The sequence below is a fragment of the Pelmatolapia mariae genome, linkage group LG8, assembly GCF_036321145.2.
Source record: "Pelmatolapia mariae isolate MD_Pm_ZW linkage group LG8, Pm_UMD_F_2, whole genome shotgun sequence".
NCBI lineage: Eukaryota > Metazoa > Chordata > Actinopteri > Cichliformes > Cichlidae > Pelmatolapia > Pelmatolapia mariae.
This window is the reverse complement of record NC_086234.1, coordinates 11,501,770-11,526,347: the sequence shown is the minus strand read 5'-3', so window position 1 is coordinate 11,526,347 and position 24,578 is coordinate 11,501,770. Positions and strand designations below refer to the sequence as shown.

The 24,578-nt window shown below is 40.2% G+C and overlaps 1 protein-coding gene across 1 annotated transcript; it reads left to right on the top strand.

The window, feature by feature from the left end:
• The first annotated feature begins 33 nt into the window (after window positions 1-33).
• lhpp (phospholysine phosphohistidine inorganic pyrophosphate phosphatase) lies at window positions 34-21,543 on the top strand. Its single transcript, XM_063482847.1, has 7 exons — window positions 34-193; window positions 322-509; window positions 1,049-1,202; window positions 1,307-1,370; window positions 1,458-1,550; window positions 3,432-3,523; window positions 19,993-21,543. The coding sequence occupies exons 1-7, from the start codon at window positions 42-44 to the stop codon at window positions 20,087-20,089; spliced, it is 840 nt and encodes a 279-aa protein (XP_063338917.1). The 5' UTR covers window positions 34-41; the 3' UTR covers window positions 20,090-21,543.
• Window positions 21,544-24,578: the final 3,035 nt, after the last annotated feature.

Genomic DNA, 24,578 nt, shown 5'->3' with positions numbered 1-24,578 from the left:
CAGCACACGTGCTTTGCCACGTGCCGCTTCACATTACACGCATGCGTACTAATCACTTCGCCATGGCGGACACTGGCTGGCCGGGCTGTGCTAAGAGTTTAAAAGGTGTCATTTTGGACCTGTGTGGAGTTTTGTATGACAGCGGGGAGGGCGACGGAGTTGCAATTCCTGGCTCGATCGAAGCTGTGAAAAAGTGAGTGAAAATTTTCACGTAGAAATTTAATTAGCTTTACGTCTTCAGTTTGCATAGCTGTCAAAGTCCGTCACTCAGACTTAATGATATATGTGACCACCCACTTTGCCCTCCTGACCTATTGAAAGGCTCAAGGAATCCGACCTGCAGCTGCGATTCTGCACCAATGAGACCCAGGCCACCAGAGAGAAGTTTGTAGCCAAGCTTCGAAGATTGGGCTTTGACATCTCTGTATCTGAAGTCTTTCCTCCTGCGCCTGCAGCCATAGTCGTTCTCAAAGAAAGAGGTTTACGTCCTCACTTGCTGGTGCATGATGGTAAGGTTCATATTTGAGCATCTAAAGTTTTCAGACTACTTTTTAGTTGATTGTGTTTTAAGAGTGCACTTGGAATAAATGCACATTAAAAGCCCTGGCATAATATATGTGAGGAGTACATAAAGGGTTTTTTCTGTTACATTCTGGTGTTAAATTATAAACTGACTCATTTAATCTCAAGTCATCTTGAGTGTTCTGCTGGACTACGTCTAATTTGGCTATTGAATTGAACTTAAATTGTCTCATAAGTAAAACAAGACTTGTCTTATAATATGATTTACTTGGTAAAGTCTCCCCTTCTGCAGCATAAGACATTACTTATTCGTACAAATACCTGGCATGAATCCATATACAGTATATAATATATATTTGATGTATGAAACTAAAATTTCACAATAATCATTATGTCCATCGTGTCCAAATTTTAAATCATAAAATATTCAGACTAATCAAAGTGGGTTGAGCTGAAAATTATCTAATAATTTGATGATTTTAGATGCAATAACCCATTTATGACTGACTTTGCTCCTTCTCTGCAGGACTTCTCCCGGAGTTTGACGGTGTTGACAAAACCAACCCAAACTGTGTGATTGTAGGAGATGCAGCTGAAAATTTTTCCTATCAGAACTTGAACGAGGCTTTCAGGGTCCTCATAGGCCTGGAAAAGCCGGTGCTTTTCTCCCTGGGCCAGGGGTAATTAAGTATTACTAGCCAACCGACATTACTCTATTGCTTATTCCAAGTAACACATCATTATATAATGAAATGTATTTATTGATGTTAATCTTTCTTCATAGGCGATACTACAAGGAGACGGATGGTTTAAAATTAGATGTTGGTGTTTACATGAAAGCTCTGGAGGTAAAATAGGTGCACCGATATTTTTTTTTTAGAGTTCAGTGGAAATAAATAAGTTATTTTTAATGTTGGCTTTTTTGTTCTTTTTAGTATGCCTGTGATTTAAAGGCAGAAGTAATTGGAAAACCTTCCCCAACATTCTTCCAGAGTGTTCTCAATGATATGGGCCTTAAACCACATGAGGTATGCATGCATGTTAGGATGGAAAAGTTTACTGTCAGTTGTGCAATAAAGACCAGCTGCCTTTAGTTCTTGTTTTGCAGCTTTGCTTTGTTGAGCTTGTTCCTCTATGCTCTGACGCTCCTGTTACAGTTTTTCCAACAAATTATGAACCAATGACACAATGTTTTTTTTCTAGTTTTGCATCTGTACTCTACCACAATAGATTGTAAATTTAGCTATATGGGACTAAAGTGCAACCTTTCAGCTTTAATTTTTTTTATTTTCTTTTTTAAAAAATAATAATCCTGTCATCATGTACTTTAGTTGTTTTCTACAGTCTTTCAGGCCTCTTGGTGTTGCTGAGCTATCCAGTGTTTTCATTCATTTTAAGAATGTACCAGTGTTGATTTAGCCACTCTTAAAGATTTCCTATCTCTCTGATGGGTCTTTTTTGTCTTTTCAGCCAAAATATGGGCGTCAATGCTTTCAGCAACATGTTATCAATATTTAAAGTGACAACTAAAAGCTGCACAATACGATTTCAACACTTCGAATCGATATATCGGCTATATCTGCTTTTGTTTCTTATAAGTCTGATATCATATGTTTCATTATTGAAAGTATTTGTAAGAATAAGCATTGTGTTATGTTGTATGAGAAGAATGCAAAAGACACTTTAACAAGTAAATCATATTATGACACAAGTTTTGTAATACTTGTGAAATTATAATATATAACAGATAAACATGGTCTTTTGATTTGATTGTAAAATTCCTACAGGTTTTCTTTGTTACTTTTTCATGTAAAGGAACACATGCACTGCAAATCCAACACACAGACACAAGAATGTTAACGAAAGTTTCAATAATTTCAGTATAAGTTTCACTCTGGTAATTTTCCTTCTTTCTCAGATACATGGATGTATTCGCAGCTAACTTTGCCATCCTCTCCAGAGCACTCATTTACTCACCCAGGCTCTTTTCCTTGTTTGTCGAGCCACTCACTTAAAAAGCTCCCTTACAGACCCACTGTTATTCTCTTCTTTGTTTCTTTAAGAAATGCCTTCTTAGAATCACTGAACAACGGCCTGTTTGGCCCAGTCAATTGATACTGCACTCCTCCTGTGTTCAAGGAACTCTCTGTACCAGCTCTGACTCCACTTTCATCAGCTTCCCCTCCTTTCTTTGTGCCTCTGCTTCATTAATAAAGTAAAGTAGTTCCATGGTTTGACCTCACTAAGCATGCAAAGCAGGTCTAGGTTGTCGATGTTCTTAAAACGCATCTGCGCTAGGTTCTCTTAGGAGTCTGTGGCCACCTCTTTTTGCCCTTGACACACTTGCATTGAAGGGGGAAAAAAGCTGCTCCTGTTTGATCTCGCGAGTAGCTTAAGTAGTCGGATTTTATTTAAAATTAGTGACGCTGGTTGAATTCTTAAGCCCCATTTTTGTTTTCATTCTCCCAGTGCACTATATTTGTTCTAATGTGTCTCTTTTTTGTTTTTCTTGTGTTGTAGAGAGCCCATCATGGGTTGCACCTTTGTTTTTGTCCTCATCCCACTTTGTGGCTTCTTTAGTAGGCAGTGGTGCAAAAGGTTGGTCACCTGAGTCAGTGGGGATGACAACTAAGCAGTTTTTGAAAAGAAACATGAGTAGAATGGAGGCCTGGATGAAACTGATCTCACCAGGTGCTAATGAAGCTTAGTAAGGACACCAGAGAATAACTTCTGGCAGCTCGGTGCAGTAACAATCTGTAGTGTATCCAAATGTTCAAAAACATACTGTAGTGGTATTAACAAGTGATGAAGTTGGTTAACCACAAAGGACAAAGGGTCAAGTATTGTGCCATCAGTTGCACGGATTGAGGAACTGCTGTTTTCTCTTTTTTCTCCCTTCTCACATTCAGGTGCTGATGATTGGAGACGATCTTTTAAATGATGTAGGTGGGGCCCAACATTGTGGAATGAAAGGTGTACAGGTGCGGACTGGCAAGTACAGGTCAGTGTTATCCTAAATCTACAAAAATCCGCTATGTGAACTGTGATTTGTCTATGTTGGGTAACTGTTTTATCTAACGGTTACAGTCAGTATGTTCTGTCCTGAATAATCCATATTCTTACTATCTATTTTACTTATCTGTTTAATTATATGGTTTTTAGAGATACAAATAATAGAAGTAAATATTGTCATCGGCGATGTTGCTACTCCTCTTCTTTTCATTTCATTTTATTTCATTTCATTTTTTGTTTCACAGATGGTACGTAAGCTGCTTTTTAACAAATATCTAATCATTTAATCACATAGCAGCAAATCAGTGTATTTTAGGCATGAAGACATGATCAAGACGACCTACTAAGGTTGAATTTGAGCATCAGAATGGGGAAGACGGGCAATTTAAGTCACTTTGATCATGCTGTGGATGTTGTTGTGAGACAGGCCGGTCAGAAACTGCTGATCCAATGGGATTTTCTCACGCAACCAAGTGTGCAGTTTACAGGCCCTAAAAAGAGTAAATATCCAGTGAGCAGCTGGGTAAAAAATACCTTGTTGATACCAGAGGTCAGTGGAGAGACTGCTGGAGCCAATAGGAAGACCGTAACCGTTAATCCAATAACCACCAATTACAACGAAGTTATACAGAGGAGCATCTCTGAACGCACAACACGTCAAACCTTGATTGACTACAGCAGCAGAAGACCACACTGGCTGCCTCTCTTATAAGCTAAGAAAATGAACCTAAGGCCACAATTCACACACAAAAATCTCTGAGCAATGTTTCCAGCACCTTGTTTTATCTATGCCACAACCAGTCAAGGCAACATGGGGTTCAACTAGTACTAGCAAGGTGTACCTATTAGGGTTTCTGTGAGTGCATTTTTTAAAAATGTCTTTGCAAGAAGCTACTTAGTTTGTCCACAAGGGGGCACCATTACACCAGATTTGTGGCGCAGTGTTTCCTTTGTAATGAACAGGCTTCCTGTGAGTCAGCCACCATATTCTTAAATCCTCAGATTTGTTTATTTGATTGAGAATCTGCCAGAAAAAGCTTTATTCTCTCCACATGTAGATGCTCGTTGCCCGCAAGGTCGTAGTCACCAAAGGATTTATAGTCCCAAATCTGGAGAGTACTGGGGCGCCTTCCTTATGGTGTAATTACGGAAATATATGGTTGATTATTTTAGAACCATGTGGTACTTACAGTTTAAAGAAAAGAGAAGAGTTTCTGGGTGTAAGAGAGGATGCTGGTAGAGAACTACATTATGCCATATGTACTGTTTACTATAATTTTAGTATGTCTGCAGTTCTGGTAAGTAATATAAATGCTTTAGCCTTTATATGCATGTTTAGGGACGTGTGAGAAAAGTGATGACGTTTTTTTATTTCTACCTTACTCTTGCAGCTTATGCAGGTTTTCCTCAAAGTAAAATAATTGCTACAAACAAAATTGTGGGCTTTTAATGTTTACCTTTTTCTTAACGTGAGTAAACCTTATGTAAAGATGGATAGCTAGCAACTGTAGCTCTCAGATGCATGCAACAGAATAAGAATATGGAAATATTTAAATTGCCTGCAAATCACGCATCAATCTGACGAGCGCCCTTCTTTATGACCTGCCCTGCCAACGTAGACTGGCATGCAGGTTGCGGTCATGTGACCAGAGAACGCTGAGTAATCTGCTTGAGCATCACTCAGCGTTAATCCTTAGCTAAGAGCATGGTCACTCATTATAAAAGCTGCCCTCTGTCTGGGCAGTCATTCGTTCAGAGAGAGAGAGACAGACCTGCACATCTCTGTGGCGGTATGCATGTTTAGCTTAGAAGCCAAGTGGGCTGAACTTTTTCTACTGTAGAGTCTCAGTGGAGTAAGCACATGAATTCATCTGGTTTGTGTGACTTCATAGTCTACTCCCAGCAGCTCAGTTGAGCTCCAGTGTGCTGACACTCTGAACAGTGTCAATTCAACTAAACAGGATAAAACGGATTAAATTCTATCACTGCCTAACCATGTTTTGTGGAGAAAGCATCTGGTTATAGACTAGCAGAGGAACATGTGTGAAGCCAGTGTTGGGTTCCATGACATGCTGTTTATCAGCTGTGGATTTATTACTATTAGTATTATCAAAGGGGTTTATCTGGGGAGAGATGAGCAGAGCAATATAATGACTCAAAGGAAACCAAAACTGTTATTATGAATGATTAAGAAATCATCTGTGTTTCGAATGTATTGCTGCAATAGCAGCTCTGAACAGCACATCATGTGGGTGTGAAACAGTAATAACAGAAGAGCCTCACAGTATTTGTGTATTCTTTTGCCCACAACTAGAACAGAGTATAAAGGCTGTTCATTTATGACACCTAAAGCGAACTGTCTTTGTTTATTAAACATGGGAAACCTAATAATAACCCAGAACTCGGTGTGCCCAGACTTGCTGACTTTACACGTTCTCTGAGAGGAAGAGGAGTAACTTTGACATTAACAGTATTTCAGTGGGAATTTGAGTAGTGGGGGGAGACGTGAGATTTAACATTGTTTAGCTAAACGGGCCCGGTGAACCCAGGCTCGCTTTGAGCGGCTATAAACCCTCAGTCATAACTGTGAAAACACAGCTGTTTCCAAGTCAACCAGATGCTGCGCAGGCCTCCAGTTCCCATCACGCTCGGAGAAATTACGGATTCAAATACCCCAGACTCGGTGACAAGACAGGAAGGGAAAAAGATACAAATCAAATCGTATCAGCTTGTGTGAAAATGCTTTTCACTTGACATACTCATAGCTCTGGACAACTTTAAGCTTTTCTTTTCTTTTCTTTTCTTTTTTTTTGAGTGTCTACTTTTAAAAAATCCTCTCTAAAGTTTTACATCCTTTGAAGTTGGTTCACAAGCCGGTTTTGTTTTGTTTTTGTTGGTTGATTCAGGAATGAAGAGCCAAAATTGTGCCTCGCTCAATCTGAAGCTATATGTGTGTCTTTGACCTTTAATGTGTTAAAAGCTAAAGTCTGTAGTTTTTTAAAGTATCAAATAGAACTAAATGGATACATGTTATAGTAATCCTATACGATAAGAGGGTTTTATGTGCACTTAAGTGCTCACTTTACTGTTAAATAAGATGTATTTTCTTATATATGTGGCTCATTTTGATTAAATTCAAAAGTGGACCTAGCAAAGTGACTTTGCTGGACTAGTTGGTGAGCTATAGGCACAACATAAGGGCATTTGTAATTGGCAGTTCTGCTAGCAGTCAAATTCCCCATGTTCTTGTATATAACGAGTGAAAGTTAATGCACCTCAAGGGAGCCAGAGAACCCTTTGCTCTTTAATGTAGACCAGGTTTGCAAAGAGGGGCCTACCACTGAAAGGTGGGTGGAAATTACACTGAGAGTATAGAGATCTGACTGCTGATGTTAATCAGCTGCATGGGAACAATCCACAGACACTGAGCTCTGCTCCAAACCCCACTCAGTCTTTCACTTCTCTAGTTACATGCTTAATGGCAGTCAGAACATTATAGCTGTATATGAAATTTCAGTGGTTACTGAATACCATCCATATTACACTTTATCCATAACTGCTGTTTATGCTATTGAAAATCAGTAATCAGTAGTTGGTTAGGTTTCAGGTGTAATTTTAAAAACACAAATTAAATTATTTTTCAGATGAAGCTCTGCTGTGTGTAGGAAAAAGCTCTTGGACTGATGTTGGCCTGAAATGCAGATTGTAACAATAATTGATGGGACAATTATGCATAATTGTACTTAAAAAAACACATTTTCCTAGCGAAATGGGCCAATTATATGCAACATTTGGTATTAAAGCTAATGGATTTCATAGTCACATGGATTCAAGCTGTAAACCTGATATTGACTAATTATCACCTTATTAACTTGTTAGGAAACACTTGCCAGCTAACATGAAGCAGCTTTAGCATTCATTTGGAGTAATGTTTATGGCCAGCTGATAATCGCAAGTCTATGCAAAAGCAACACTTCTTCAGAGAGCTGGTGTCTGGGTCCTTGGCTGCTAAGTGTTACACTCATCACCAACTAGGCACTCGATTTGTTTGTCTGCCATTTGGTATCGGGAGGAAACATTTATCTGCCGCGGGAGTAAACAGGATTGACACAAGCAGCGAAGCTGAACTGAAACAGGGAATTTTCTTTACGCCTAGAAACCAAAACAGCGACCTGAAGTAAAGTGTCACAACTGCAGTGTTCCCTGCAGGTTTGTCCCAACCATTTTGCTTCTTTAATAATGGTTCGAATGACTATAAAGTGGCCATATCAAGCCTTTATTATCTGTATGCACTGTTACAATAGTGTGTGCTCATATTAAACCTAGACAAAGTCTTAAATTAAAGGTCTGCGTATGTAACTGAGAACAGCATAGGCTGATATCCTTGTTTATGAGGGGCAGCCAATCAAAAGAAAAATAGCTTTAAGGAAGGTGAAATGGTTTTATGGAGACAGGTGACGACGTAAGAGCTGCATAAAAAATAATAAGGATTACCTTTAATTATGAAACATGATGGAAGGGAGCATAAAGGGCCACTTTATTATAAAAGCAATATTAGCGAATGAGTGGTGGGTCATTGTGTTGGGGTGTTTTTGGTAATTATTTGGTGGAAGTACAAAAAAAAAAAATAAGCTGTCTGCTTGGCGTTATAATAAAAAAAAATGTTACTGAGCAGTAAGGTTATGAGTATGATGCCCTTGTTTTCCTCTTTCAAGCGTATGTTACCTTTTTCAATAGTGATCTACAGCAGCCTGTTCCTGTGACCGATCGTGTGTTCTTTGTTTCTGTTCTCTTATCTTCAAGGAACTGCATCAGCACAGAACTGGGAAGCTTTGAAGCTTCATAAAAGCAGGTTCACATCATGCTGTTTCTGCATGCAGCAGTGGTAAACCAGTTTAATTGCTACTGCCGTTTCCCCATGTGCTGCATGTGCATACACCCTCAGCGCTGGCGTGTGTGCTTGTGCCGGGGAGAAAGCTGTGCAGCAAAGAGCGGGATACCGGCACAGCTTTGATAGGTGTTTTGAATGGGCGCCAGTGAGTTGGAGGAAGCCCATAGTGGATTCCAGTTGGAATCTGGCAAAGAGCACACAGCAAACATTTTCACACAGCAGCAACCATCGTCAGAGTGGTTTACACTGTGAAACTCTCTCTGTGGCTAACGCTTGGCTGCTAATGGGAATGTGTGGAAACAAGCAGGCTGAGCCAGATTGAAGCTCTCAAGAGGGAACTAGTCCCTGATGATACAAACTATGAAATAGTTTGCTGAAACCGCACCCTGGTTCATGCCCTTTCTGTCTGTGGCCGTCAACGAGGGACGCAACAGGAAAGAAGCATAGCGGGATTGGGGGGTGGGTTGGGTTAGTGGCCATGTGCTTACCATACATAGATTACTGTCCCTACAGTAATTTTATGGCTTGCACCAAGCCCATGCTCTACTGTATTTACTAAAACAAACATGCTGACGTATGCATGTTTGCAAAAGAACATGCTAAAGAAAGAACGGTTCATTAGTTCAATGCTGCATTCATGGCCCATATTGGCACAGTGTAAAGAACAGGAAAACCCCATGTTGTTCCAGCATTTGAGATTCCACCGATCATTCCAGAAATATCTCCACTCCTGCCTTTGTGGGCAAACCAGGTACAATCATGTCCATAAATATTTAGACAGCAGCACAGCTTTTCTACAGTTTTTTCAAGCGTAGTAGAAAGAGTCAAACACAATTAATGAAAATGTTTCACAAAACATTTAGAATGACATTTTTCCTCATTTTTGTGGCTTTTTAATAAAAAATAATAGAGACAACAGAGTAGCCTCTTTTAGTTAGCTGTTGGTTTGCATCAATATAGAAGAAGTGTGTGGCGGATGTTGCCTTTTGAACATATAGAGTATACGAGGGTGTAAAAGCGTACTCCTGTCTATCAGCAAGAGCAATGAAAGCTGCATGTTCCCCCACCCACAACAGAGTCACCACCAGCGTGTTTGAAAGGCATCTAAAGGTGAAAAGGGTGCCATTAACTTTATTCTTGATGAGAAAGCACGCGAGAGAACACTCTTGACTCTCTGTGCAGTCTTGGTCTCCCAGGTCATGTGTCATTTACTAGGTTTACCGTTGATATCGCTCTGCTGATTTTTAAAATGTATTTATTTTTGGCTTTATGAGCCTCAATAATAGCCTTTTCATGTGTTCAGTCACCTAAGGACACTCTGTGGGAACTCTGAGCTGTGTGCTAGCTCCTTTCCGCATGAACTAGTGTTCACATACCTCACCTAGGAAACAATTTCAAAGAAAACCCGCTTGTGTTGTACCCACAGGCACTGTGTATGGTATTATATGTCTTACAAGCAGTTATTTCAATATTGTTGTAAAATGTACTCAAATTAAAGCAATAATTTTGCAGTTGTATTTAGTCTTTATTTTAGTTTAGGCCAAAAATCCTGAAGGACAGGTGTTTTCTGTTATTCTTATGTAGCAACTTTCTCCATCTGGGACGTTCTGTAACTGTCAGATTCTTTGACTTTAAGGCTACTAGGCGGATATTACAGTTGACGCTTAGGTAAACTGAGATTCATGAGAACTGAGTGAAACATGATAGTGTAGTAATGATCTGGCGTGAGATAACTAGAAGAAAAGCTAACAGTTTGGCTTTTCTTTTGGCCATTGTTTGTTTTTGAAAATGCTCTTTTACAGACAAGAATATGTTGAAGAACCGGTAATGATCATGGCTTGTATACCATATGTCTGTTTCATATTTCATGAACATGGATGTTGTCAATGAAGCTTCTATGAGCTTGCAAAAAAAAGAAAAACGCACATGCAACATTGTGCAATGAGTAATATCCCTGAGGACATGCAGTTCTCATCAGATGTGTTAGTATGCAAATATTCCAAGCTATGATTTTAACTGCTAGTATGATCAGAGCCAACAAGTCTGAGAGTAGAAAAAGAATTTGGCTTAATCCAAAAGTGATGGTACAATTAATCTGTGAGCAAGCACCAAAGGATATTAACAGCTTAACAGACTACAATACACTGTACAGTTGTCCCCCAGCAGACCAGTCCAGAGAAACCTTCCCAGCCCAGACTGAACTGGCTCTCTCTGAGTGGCACATAACCTGTGATTAGTGTGGATATCCTGAGCAGATTTCCACTGAAACCTGTAATGAAGTCTTGAAAATAAAGCCATTGTGAGTGCAGTGAATGAAAGGAAAGACAGCTCATTAAGAAAGCAAATGGCCAATCAGCCTCAGCAAACACAAGAGAAGGCTTTTCAAGTAGAAAAATGTTTGCTGTCAGCTTAATATAATAAAGTGGACAGAATTAGTATAATAACCCCAATATTACTAGCATATTTAGGGCAGGTTAATTGTATTCCCACTCCCTAAGAGGCCACATGCTGTAACTTGGCACTATTCCTCATAAATCATTTGCCTGTATTTGAATGGCTGTCTAATAAAAATGAAGTGATCCAAATTTAAGTTGGAGCTCCTCCATATGGTGATCAGATCTGGCAGTTTGACTGAAAATATTTGCTTTTAAATCTATATTGGCATGATGTTGAAATTGATTATTACTGGACAGTTGGTGCCAGTTAGCTTTTACCTTGTGGTCATTTCTGGGATGGCTCCCAGATACATTATGTATTTCAGCTTAGCTTAGCTTTCAGTCCTCCGCAGGACATATAGATCAGCACATGTGATAATGGTCATGGTTTCATGTACTACTGCAAGGCCTTCCTTTTACCTAGACAGTTATGAAATGTAGATTACCTAAGATAATGCCTTTAATTCTCTCCTTCAAGCACACTAAACTGAATTTAATGTGTAGTCTTGCCTGAGCAGGTTACGCTTGAGTCACATTTTCACTTTGCGTTGTCTTGATGTGTGCAGCATTTTGCTTTGTAGAAAAGAGTGCAGGCACTTCATAGTGTCTCGTGTAACAGCGCAGTCCCACACCCTGTCCTCTTAACCACTCTTAACACATTAGTTTTGTCTGTGTGGGAAGGAAGTGAAGTTATCTAAGTGCACTCCTCTCCGCTGAGGCTGTGGGCTGTGAATTTGTCAGCTACAATGTTTCTAAATGTGTCATTTAGGTCTGTTTATCTGTGCACCACAAGAACACTAACTCTTTACACCAGCAAAGGCACGCGTGACATGTGCACAACGTGGCCTTTGAGCTAAAGCTAAATCCACAGGGGCCCTCTTTTGTATCCAAGTCCACCCAGATGTTCAGAGGAACTAAAGCTAGCACGTTCTAACCTGTTAGCTTTTTGTAGAAATGTATAAACCTGACTGTACAGAATGGGTTGTATATAAATCTGTGTTCATTTCTTATTAGACTCACAGAATAAGGCACAATGCTAAATACGAAAGTAATTTTGACATTATGCGTCATCATAAGCATACAAATAAGCACAGTGATGTCTGACAGGCCATTAACAGCTCTCAGCATCTCTTTTGTCAGTCAGCAGCAGGGCCTTGGCAGGATGCATGGTAAACTGGGATAAATGTGTGTTGCATAAGGTTCCTATTTCCACTGTTGGATTTCCCTTCTATTTAACAGATAACACATGAAAGCTGTGTTTTGTTAGTTGGATTTCTTTTGCTGCATGTTTGGAAATGGGTGTTCATTTCCATTTCAACCTCTTCATTGCCACAGAATTAAAGCAATTAAAATAAGTCATAGGGTATGTATAACAGAAACCGTGTTCCCTTAAGTTCTCTCTACCATAAATGTATCGGCTGGATTCCATGCAGTGATGCTAATTAACTTAGAGTATAATTTATGTTTCCGTCCCATTTCCATGGGTTGAAATTGGGGAATTTTGTAGGGGATGCAAACAAATCAATTCTGGAAGTGATTTCCTCATCTAGCCAGCATTCCCACTCTTCAGACGCGGCCTTTTTTTTTTTTTTTTTTCCCTTCTTCTTCTTGAGCTCTGTTTCTACTGTTACCATCTATATCTTTTCAGTTTTGAGAGAATATTCCACTGGGGAAAAAAAAGAGACTCGCTTGTTAGTTCTTGCTCGTGCTAACAGCTACTTGAGACCCATCATGTAATGGGCCACTTCTTCATTTTCCATCTTTATGCTCAGTGTATTCCAAATGCTGAGCGGGTGGGCCTAAATTGTAACTGCTTTATTTATCATTCCAGTTTTTCACTACTGTGGTCAGTCCTTTTAAATTTTCCAATTGTAGCATGCAACCAAAAACAGCCAATCATGATGCCAACTGAAACTGTTATTGTAAAATATTTGTACAAAATTGTGGATATGAATTGATGCAAGCATGCTTGCTCCAAAAAAAATTGCTAATTTAGCATAGTACAGTGTTTCCAGACACGCCATACTTGGTAAGAGACAGATTTGTGTAGCTATACTTTGGCTATCGAAAAATCTTTTTTTGTATTTGTTTCTTTGTCTACCAACTACACTTACACAATCAGGAGTTGAGCAACCAAACTTGGCACAGAACTACATATTAAGTCTGTCAAGGTTCTTATCTATATCACATATTTTGATTCCATCTTATTGCTTAGCACGTACTTTTAGCAATTATGCATCTAAATGCATAAAACAAGTCTTAAAACCACCATAAAAGTTTTATTTCATGGCAGCAGCATCAAATTAAAAGACCTTGTAGAATCTTCAGCACCACCTGAGCATATGCATATGTTTGAACCTGTGTGGATTAGAGAAAATCCAAAATAAATTCAAACTTTCTTTCAAAGTCAAACATGTCACATTGTAGACTGGGTGACAATTTCACTATGGAAGAAGAAGAAGAGTTCACATTAATAATTTAAAAACCCCAAATTACTATGATGTTTATGACCATGATGGGTATGTAAAAACTATACATACCCTTTTCCAGTCTGATTTAGCATTCAGAGTGTTTTTACTACAAGCATCATTCCCCCCAATTACAGCACTTTTTAAAATTTTATTCTGACATTCAGACAATCTCACTCCAATGAAAGCATTGGGAGGCTCAAGGTTCAGTGTCTTGACCAAGGACATTTCTACACACAAGCTGGAGGAGCCTACATTCACCTACAATCTGTCAGAAAAGCATCATGTCAATTTTTTTTTAAAACATCAACAACTTTAAATGTATGTGTAAAAAGCTGTTAGGTGGTTTCCAGGTTGCTGGAACCCCCTTTTTAAACCCAACAGTCTTACTGTTTGTTATACAGTTAAATATAGAGTTTAAATCATTTACATGGGGTCCTGAGTTTGCTGTCCTGTCTTATGTGACAGATAAGAGCTCTATGATCAATTACCTAGTCATAAATCCAAGAAGTAACAAAGCTGAACTGAACAGTTGAAAGGCAAAGTGAGACTCGTCTTCAACAAAATCTCAAAAGCTTGTTTCATTTTTGTTTTTCGTATCGTAGTAATGTGTAATCCGAACACCTGATAGTGTGCCATATATTGAATTGAGGTCATAGATTGAAGTGGCAGTAGCTCCACAAAGAGGTTATAGAAGACTCGCCTACCATGCCTCCCCACCCTTGGGTGTTAGCTTCCCCCTGCCTGCAGGCTCTTTTAAAGCCTGCTGTGCGTTATAAGTCAATGAGATATTAATAATTAACCTGAGCTTTTTTTCACAGTGAGACCAGACTCCCACGGTAAGACAAAGGAACCAAGCAGGCCTCAGTCACGGAGCTCCTTCAACAGTACTTTTCCACCCGTGAGAAAGAGAAGAGGAAATGAGTGAGAGTGGGAGAGTAGAGCGAGTTGTAGCCCACAGATGGCAGGCTGAAACATGGCACTGCCTCTTAAATACATGAACACAGACCCGTAGCCGTTTCAATGGGGAACCAATCCCTCTTGCAATTACCAATTGACAAGCTGCTTGGCTAGAGGGATTTGGGCCTTTGCCTGGATTCTGCTGTAACCATTTTTTTGTTATGATTTGTTTTAGCGAGCGGGTATGCATGGTTGTACTTGCATTTTCTTTATCTGATGCAGGTGACTCAGCAGCACCTCAGAGCTAACATAACACCCATGCGCCCTGAGATATACGCACAAAAAGACGATTCAGCAAGTCATCAGCAGTGCTGCTAATAATAACAGCACACAGATGAAAAGAGCGTGGTTAGATCTGGGTCACGTAAGGCTTTGCATATTTAGCACAACACTGACAAGGACAGCTGTTAAATGTTGAAGAAGGTAATGGCTTCTTAAAAGCTAAAATTTATTCATATAATATATATATATATATATATATATATATATATATATATATATATATATATATCCCTCTGCTCCACAAATTAGCACCTAAACCATAGCAGCAAAACCTTTTGTAATTCATTAAATTATTCTTCCTCATTCACACGGTGTGCAGTATGACTTCATTTTTAGATTTCAAAGCGATGAATGTCACACCAAATATAAAGAGTCAGTCTAATCTATAATGTCTAAAAGTTTATATCCTAAGTAGGCCGTTGAGGACATAAAAAATGTGATGGTTTGCATCCTGTTCACGTAGCATTGGATGTTTTTGTTATTGTGAAAGACAGAAAGTTTCCAGTGGGTGGTTTTCAGCAGGTCAGGATTCTCTCTCACACACGCTCACAGTCATCACTCGTACTCACAGGAGGTTTTCGTACAGCCACAGGATGGAAAAAAAATAATCAAGTAGCTCTTTGCGCCGCAACCAGGGAATCCCCTTTTGTGTCCAGCTCGATTGGAAAGAACCGTTAATCTGCGTAAAGTGTGAAAACCATGCCGCAGCTGTTTGCTGATCATGATTCAACATTATGCAGCCTTTTGTAAAGTGAAGTGATAACGGTCGCTGCACTGCCACAAACTCGGCAGAGGATGTGAAGGCTTCAAGTTAGCATCTGTCACTTCTGTTGCCATAACATGCACATAACATGGTGGTTTCCAATGTTCAGTTGGGCTGTTTTTCCTAAGAAGGTGCAGCTGTATTATTTCAAGAATGTTATCTGTGCTTTGTACCTATCAGGTGAAAGGGAACAGAAAGATAGGAAAAGTGAAGCTGGAAGCGGATTGTAATAAAACCAGGCTGTAGCATCGGTGGTGTCGACAATCCCCGCTACATCTTCACTTGGTCTTGTGGCATTTTATTTACAACAGAGTCAGTCAAACTGATCACATTTTCACACTCCAGGCCGACGCTGCTAAAGCGGCACCGTGCAGCAGGAAACACGAGCAGCTGCACACCTTTTCTCCCTGTCCCCGGGGTGAGGGTAGAGAGCTTTGTCATGTGCCTGCATCTTATGTCATCCACACGGCTTGGCTCAACATAAAGGCTATGAATGTCATCAAGACGTGATCTCCCTCAGGTTATGCTTAATATCATCGTTTTTATAGTGGAAAAAAGGCTGCGTTTCAGCTCCTGCTGCCTTCACTAGTCTGGCATGAAAACAACACACTGACCTGGGTTGACTGTTTTTCCACCTTTCACTTGCAGAGTGACTCTTTACTTTCAGTGTTATCGTCACTGTGTTGCTAGGTGGCAACTCACTTTACACAAAGCCTACAATGATACGCTGTAGCTCCTATTTATTAGAGGAGCAGTGTGATAACAGTGTGATAACTATGTCATTTCATTGAGTTATTTGCTATGTGATGTCTCTATTGGTAAGCTTTTATTGGTTATTCCTGTTTCTTACTGTGGGTTTGTTTTTAAATGCTTTTATGACTTTCAGTACACTTTCTTGGTAACTTCAGCCCTCTTTAGAGTTGTGACTTTTTGTGACAGATTTCCAGCTGGGAAAATTCTCTTGATGACTCAGAAAGCCAAGTCATAAAGTGTGCAACGTGGCTGAAATATTGAAATATTTGGCTGAATTTGTCACACCCATGTTCCTACTTAAGACTGCGCAAACACACTGATCAGAAGAACCTCCCAAAGTTAAACGGTACTACTTTTAAAGCCTACACTGATTAGCCAGCCTCTTTCATTGCTAACAAATGCTAATTTCTAATAGGAGCCATATTTCATGTAGGCAGTTTGGGTGATTTTATACTAGTTTATGGTTCTTTGACTACACGATTAATAGCAGCCATTAAAAGTTAGATCAAAGCTTCAAAGTTGCCTTTTGTCCTACAGTCAAATCACAGGAAACCCAGATATTTCTAGCTTGAGTTGCTCAGTATGTAACCGCCTTCACACCAAAATATCACCGAGAGTTGTGCGCTGCTAACCTGATTTTTTTGTTTTGTTTTTTTCGTCAGTATTGTGTCAAGCAAAATGCCTGCTCAGCAGAGGTGCAGAGGTTAAGAGACAAGTATAAATCGAAATCGGGTATATGTGACGGTTTTGCTTCCCTCTGTGCACGAGGCGAGTTAAGAATTAACCGGCGAGAGCGTTTTCATGCTCCCTCACCCTGCGGTCAGTTACCTCAGGAGTCAGCTGAATGCATCTAAACGAAACAAAACAAAGCCGCCCTCTTCTTCTCAGGTTAAACAAGAGTCCTTTTCTTTATTTCTATATCTTACCTCGTCTCTGTATGTCTCTGACTCACAGCAGACTTTCACAAACAAATGCACTCACTACATGAGTCATTCTTATCTACTTTCTTTTCACAAAGGAACAACCAGTGCCTGCAAATAAAGTGTTTTTAATAGTGCTAAGTGTCATGTTTTATACTGTATATATCATATCACACTCTAAGGCACTATACTCCTCATATTTCCTGTCCAGTATATACCTGATACCCATGGCGTGTTGAGCTAAGGAAACTGTTTAATCAGCTGTCTTGTGTTTTTTCTTTTTCTTTTTTTTTCTTTTTTTGCTGTAGGGGGATTAGAGGTGTACCTGTCTTCCTTTTATTTTTTTATTTTTTTTTATTTTTAAGTACATGGAACAAAACATTGGGATGACTTGTCGACTGATATAATTGGTGATTTGTTATTTTGTAAGCAAGTCCTGTGACAACCTGCAAGAATCACATGGGGCATTCATAGCTTTAAAGGATCGACAGCATTAGAGAACCAGACTTTAAAGCTCCACTTTTCCTTTTTGATCAGCATTTAATCTTCCTAGAGCCCAATGTGAGGTCTTTAGCTGTCTAAAACCAAAGATATTCAAATTTTCAGCTGTCAAAAAAAAATTTGGAGCCTGCAAGTGTTTGACATCTTGATTGATGATTTGCTTGAATGTTAATCAGCTGTCAAAATCATTTTTGTCAAATCGGCTGCCGTGCTTGTTCACCACTAGCCAACCTCAATGCTCCTTTTGGGTGGGGGGGGGGTTCTTTTTCTTTTTTTTCTTGCACTACTTGCACCACAAATCGTGTGATCATTTACTAACCGTCTGATGAGGCAGTTTGCTCTTTCAGCGTAGGGGCAGCTGTGTTGTACTAAACCCTTGGCTGCTCCCCACCTCCTGCCTCATAGCTGACCTCATCCCTACGTGATGGCTCTGCAATGTCAGTCAGGCTCAGGGACCAAACCTATCTATTCACGTGTATTGATATTGCATTGACCTGAAGGACAGCAAGCCGCAGATTACCTCACCGGTAACACTAGCTGTATTGTGCTGAATTTTGCATGGTCACATTGACCTGGTTACTTCTTCATTATTCATGGGAATGGGAGGAAGGCAGCAAAATGAATATACACACACACACACACACACATGCATCTATGCATGCCTATCTAAAAGATGGAGTCGGGGAGAGATTTAAAGAAGCATCGGGTTGAAAAGACAGTGAGGTTGATACTTTTGGCTTCACTTCTTGAAACATAAGAGCCATGTGACCTATGTTGCTTGTGCGTTCATGCCTGTGCGTGCATGTGTGTGTGTGAACTCAATCAGTCCTCGGGCAGAAAAGGGTGCGGGAGTAATCCAGAACAGGAGACATAAAACCCCAACCATTAGTGGACCAGCTCACATAACCCAAGCACTGGCAGCTGACAGACATGCGTAAACACATGGCACTGCTTTGCCATATTCAGCGTGGCTTCGGCATTCAGCACCTCTTCCCCCATTTCCACCACCACAGGCCTCTTCTTTCTGTCACTACACTTGGGCGGCTCACAAATATTTGCCATGGGGCTCTGTAAGCTCTCAGAAGTCAGGATTAATGGTGGTGTGTGCCTCACACCCAGGGCCTGACAAAGAGTCCCCATCTGGAGTTCCAAGCCGTGACTGAGGAACAGAGGCAGCACACAGAGCCCGGTCAAGGCGGCCGGGGGGTGGGGGGGTCTATAGGCACCACTCCATAAATGAGCAGGACTCCAGAGCAGTTCTGCAGATGAATGAAGGGGCGTCTCTGTCTTTTGATGGAATTGGGTGGAAAGGAGGTCCTCCGTGTGAGCTTGGGCCTAGTGCCACACCAAATGGATTACATTTCCACTACCAGCTGATTAAACAACCAAATCTGCATCCATCACTGGGCCTTGATCCAAACAATGGCAGCAGCCAGTGTGGAGGCTACAGCCTTGTCCGTCTTGACCAAGTCCACAGCTTTCCCACAATTTAGGAAATCATGTGGAAAAAGGATTATGGTATAGGGTAATTTGGGGCATTGGCCTGTGACCTTTTGATGTAGGGTACTTTATATGGGAAAACATGTAAACATGTTGTAAATACAATAACCCTTTCTGTGCAATCCATCCAATTACAAATGTAGAACAAGACTGTAACAAGACAACACAAGTCTGAGGCAGGTAAACCATTTGCTAATTTGTCCTAAATGAGTAACGATTAAGCTGATGAGAATGTCAGGGGAATACTGCAAGTCTCTCTTGCACTGGTGCCTCTAAATGTCTTAACAAAAATTTGAGGTCAGTGTAGTCAAGGGGCCACAGTACCACGAGATTAGCACAGCTGAACAGCAAGTTTGGAGAAATCAGTCTGTTACCATGTGTTGAAGTAATGTGTTTTCTTACAGCCTCGCAGATTAACAGTATATTACATTTTGATTCTAACCTTGATACAAAACAGCACTGTAATTGTGGTGTAGTAGCCTGCAGATATGATAGAAAGGTGTGGTTATGGAGCCACCGTTACCCTGAGATACCTTCAAATCAACTGATATGTTGGGCAAAGGATGATGACTGTGGATGTACTCTGAATGTCTTTCACTACATCCAGAGGGTAGGTATGCTTTGGAAAGGGTGAGATTGAGGCAGATGATACACTGTAACCCCCCCCCCCCCCCCCCCAAAAAAAAAAAAGGGGAGCAGCCAAAAGAACTAAAAATACAATGCTGATAAACAAGCTCTTAACAGAACCAGAGTTACCACACAGGATGACAGTTTTGATAACAAACTTTCTTTTTCGTTTCAATTGTGTTTTGTTGGGGTTTTTTGTTTTGTTTTTTTCCCCCCACATAATGCATTCAACGTTGTTAATCCATTTGACTGTGTCAAACCGCTAGTCCTTCTTGTTTACCATCCCTTTTGTGCTCAAGATTTCTTTCTTCCTGCAATACAAGTCCTCAAACCTGTGCATTTGCTTCTCCTCCCTCAGGCCCATTGATGAGAGGCACCCGACGGTGACGGCTGACAGCACTGTAGACAACCTGGCCCAGGCGGTGGACTTGATCCTCAGTCAGAGGGGGCACTGAATACCAGGCAGTGAACACTGAACTCTAGCTAATTAGCAGTAGCATTAAAAAGTAGCTTCTGAAAGTTTTCTTTGTTATGGAAGTTAAATTAACTAGCCCATGGCCTCTATAAACTCTTAACAGCCAACTGTATTGTCACATATGGGAAAGACTCCCATCTGTTGCTCTGCAAAGTGTGACACAAACTGGAATGAAGTTTGCAGAACAATTATCCCATCTGCAAGAGATAGTGTTGAGCATGCTTGAGCTGTACTGTGTATTTGTCAGTACATGATTGGCATAGATAAGATACCTCAAGATGACATGAGTGTGCCGTAACCAGCTGCTGACTGACAGTTAAAAGGCGAGAGAAATGCAGTGTTCAAGTTCCCACAGTCAAATTCTCCGAAGACTGTACTCACAGTTTGCACTAAACATTTGCTGCACTTTAACGCAGAGTAATATTTGTGCGTCATGTGATGAAAACAGAAAATGTGCACAACCCGTACAGAGCAGCAGGAAATGGTTATTAGCACAGCTATTTGATTTTTTTCTTTGATTGTTATAAATAAAGATAATTTTTGAGTCTGTGTGAAAATGTGTGGAATCTCCATCAGTTTGGAAATTTGTCTGAGTCATTGTCAGAGAAAAGCTCAAGGTCTTAAAGCACTTGGGGAAAATTCAGCCTTGGCTCAGGTTTAAACTGGAATTCATATCGGAGAGGCTTTTGTTTTACAATAACAAATCGCTGGAAATGGGAAGTGAGCTGGTCTGAGAGATGATAAATGCAACCACTGCCGAATGCGATAAATTATGCTGATGCTTGGGCTCATGTTTCTCTCTGTGTAAACAAAAATGAAACTGACACTCCATCATCAGATTGAAGAACCGCAGGTCTTCAACTGCTTATCTATATTTACTTTACTTTAAGCTGCCTTTTACTGGGGACGGTCCTGTCATAGCTACTCTGTCAAAAGCCACTCATTACACACGGTATCCACACCGAGGGTTAATAAAACGACCGTGACCAAAAAAAAAAGATTGGTTATTGGGCTTCAGTGTCACAGCTGGATCGTTGAGATCTTTGGAAATGGAGCGTAAAACAAATGATTCTCAATCGTTGCCCCCAAGGTTCCAGTGTACCAAATAAATTCGACAAGAAAAAAAAGCTCATTTTCAAGTGATATATTGAGGTCTCTTAGGTTTATTTCACCATTAGCAGACACAAGCTTGAATATGTCTGGGCATTCAGAGGTAATGAAATGTTATGAAGTAGTATGAAACTGCGGCTGGACTGGTTGTACCACTCCTATTTGCAATTCAGGAATAAATGTTAATGTACACAGAAAAGCACTAGCAGCTGGTACCCAGTTTTCTAACAGCCTGCACATTGTTTGACCCTGTGTTTTGTCCATTATGTTACTGCCTGCTGGACTCGTATTGAACTATTAAACATGCATTTGAATACTCTCGAATGAATTCACTTGGCTTTAACTAGGTTATTTTTCCAGTTAAGGGAAGTGAAGTATCTGAGGGATCTAGGCCACAGTTTACAACACACACATACACCCCTTTTGGCAGGTTCACCATCACTAGGTGTTAAACACAAACACACACATGACCCAGAGCTGGATGATTGTTAACCTCACCTCTCAGGCCAGCCTGAGTTTAGCCACCCGTTTGACATAAATTACAAATTAGCAACAGTTTACCTATCGTGGCTGTCTGGATTGGTAAACAGCAATATACTGTATTCCTAATGGGGTGCAGTACATTGATTCCTTTCCTGTCGCTGCACAGCAAGATTGCTTTCAGATAATAGAGATGACCTCATTTTGGGAGACATGTCTGGGCATGTAGAGTAGGATTTCACTGTCTTGGGACAAATTGATAGACTGGCAAATCCTTGTCTCACCAAAGCTGTTATGGAGATTAACGTGTAAAGGTGATTGCTACATCAGTTTGTCACCTTTGGGCCTTTTTGGTATTGCATTGTGTTCAGTACGTTAAAATAACTGTATTGTCTTCTACTTCAATTTATGTTAAAAATGAAATAAAATACGCAAGATACACTGCTGTGCAAAAATTTTGAGCCACCCCTTATTTCGGTATATTTTGCGATGAAATTTTGAAATGGCTACTGGGATTTATTTGCAGTGTTTTTCGGATCATTTTGATGCTGAATAATGAAACTGTTTCCAATCAAATTCTACCCAGATGGTATTATATGGTGGATCAAAATCTGCATTCATAATTCCATCAATTTTGACAAGATCTCCAACATCACTGACTGAAATGCATCCAAACCCTGACAGAGTCTCCACAGTGTTTCACAGATGGCCGTAAGCACTAACTGTTGTACGTCTCGCCTGACCTTGTCGTACATACTGCTAACGATTTGAAACAAATATTTCAAATTTGGATTCATTACTCCATAATTGATTTGCAAACATGTTTTTTCTGCCACCGAGTTTTCAGTCCAGTTCTTGTGTAATTTGGCATACCTCGGCCTTTCCCCTATTTTCCTTCCTAACAAATGGCTTTTTGCTAGATTTTTTTTTCCTGTTTCTTAGTCGTGACCTAAAAAAAACTTAGCAGAAAAGTTTTTCAGGCCTCCCACTTCTTCTTTTGTCCTCCACTTCTTCAGCTGTTAAAAGACACAACACACCTTGTTGGTGCAAAAATACTATCTATGCCTGTCAAACAGTTATTAGGGGGATTTTTTTCTAGATTCATCTGTTTTTGTGACAGGCTGCTAGTAACAAAGTGACTAAAGATACAATTTAAATTTGTTCTTTGCTAATTTTTCAGTTATGTGAAGACGCAACACTGGTTTATCCTTTGGGCTAGGTGCTTTTTAAATGCTTGAATGATTCACAGGTAGTGTTAAGTGACTTAACAAATAAGAAAACTCTAATGATTCCTCCATTTGCTTCAATGTAAATAAAAGCTGAGAAATATTTTTTTTCCACAATGATGCCTCTTGTACATCATCTTATTATCTTTTGGGAGACGCCTGTGTCATTTCCAGTCAAAAAATAACTTGCTAGTTGAATAAAAGTAACTTTAAGTCAAAATTTGCCAGGGGTATGAATAATTATGGGCTTGATTGTGTGTATATATATACATATATGTATGTGTATATATATATATATATATATATATATACATGGACAGGGAATTGAATCTGGAATTTCCTCTGTACATACATAGAGATCTCCACTAAGGGGCTAAATTAGGTTAAACTGATTAGAATTCAGTGTCCAAAGTTCCGAGTCACAGTGACACTCCATCTGTGCCATTCCTGTGAATCCAATATTTCAGGAATACCTGGAACAGGAGAGATTGTGACCATGTTTCACAAGTGATCAGTTATATGATACTAACCTTTGTTTTCCACCTATTCAGAGTTTTGACTACTCATGCGTCGAGACTGGATATCAAATACAACTTGTCAAAGTGGCAGAGGAATTCTCTTTTATAGCCTTTTCTGCGTTTTACCTGTAAATGTAATTTCCCATTTAGTGCACTTGATTCAAGGCACAGTTCATTACATGTCTGTCTTGAAGTATCATCTTCTCTGGTCATAGCAGAATATGATTATGACCACAAGAGTATCCTCACCCCTCCCGCCCTCCTCTCCTACAACCTCAGCTCATTAAGCTGATGATCTCATTTTCATCTTATGTTGATGGACACCTTAGGGATGCAAATCCCTTTAGCATGAGTCTGAGGATCAAGAGCAGAACGTGGCTGTATGCTGAAAGTATCTTGCCACTTTCTGGCATCCAGTACTAACACTCTTGTGAGGGGTATAATTTCAACAGTGTTTGCGTTTGCAACAGAATCCCAGTCACAGTTGTGTTACTTTTTTCTGTTTGTTGGAATTATTTTAATGTAAATTTAAATTATCGTCAGATACTTTTATAAGTGATTTTCCCCAGCTCATTATACACACACTGTGCATATTTGCAGAGTACTCCCTGCTGCAGTGTGTCTCTCAGACTATATTCACATACACTACATTTGTATGTCATCTATTTGGGTTAGGCTCCTCTTACACAGCGTGCACACAGCCGCTTTTGTAACGCACCTGCAGTTACCCACCTTAACAACTGCCAGCTGTGTGCTACCTTGAACTTTCATCTCTGCTCATTCGGTTCTTCCTGTTTGACAGGAAATGGAGGGTCAGCTGACCAGACAACGTTGCACACCTGCAGCTCTAAATGCACCATTATCCACAGAAACGTGCACTTGTTTTTACAGCAGCCAGTTATTTATCCCCTCCCGTCTGCGTGTAGCAAGCTGGTCTAAAGGAGGCCTCTTGATTTTGCTCGCCAAGCCACGCGGTTTCCCCACATTTCATCACACTCCTTCCCTTGTGGGCAGCTGTGCCAACAGCTCTTGGTGGTGCAGGAGGGCTTTGAAACGTCTGAAGTTGTTAGGTCTGGAGCCAAACCCTAAATTTCCTCCCTCTCTGTGCTGTCCCCAACCCCACCCCGATTCTCTA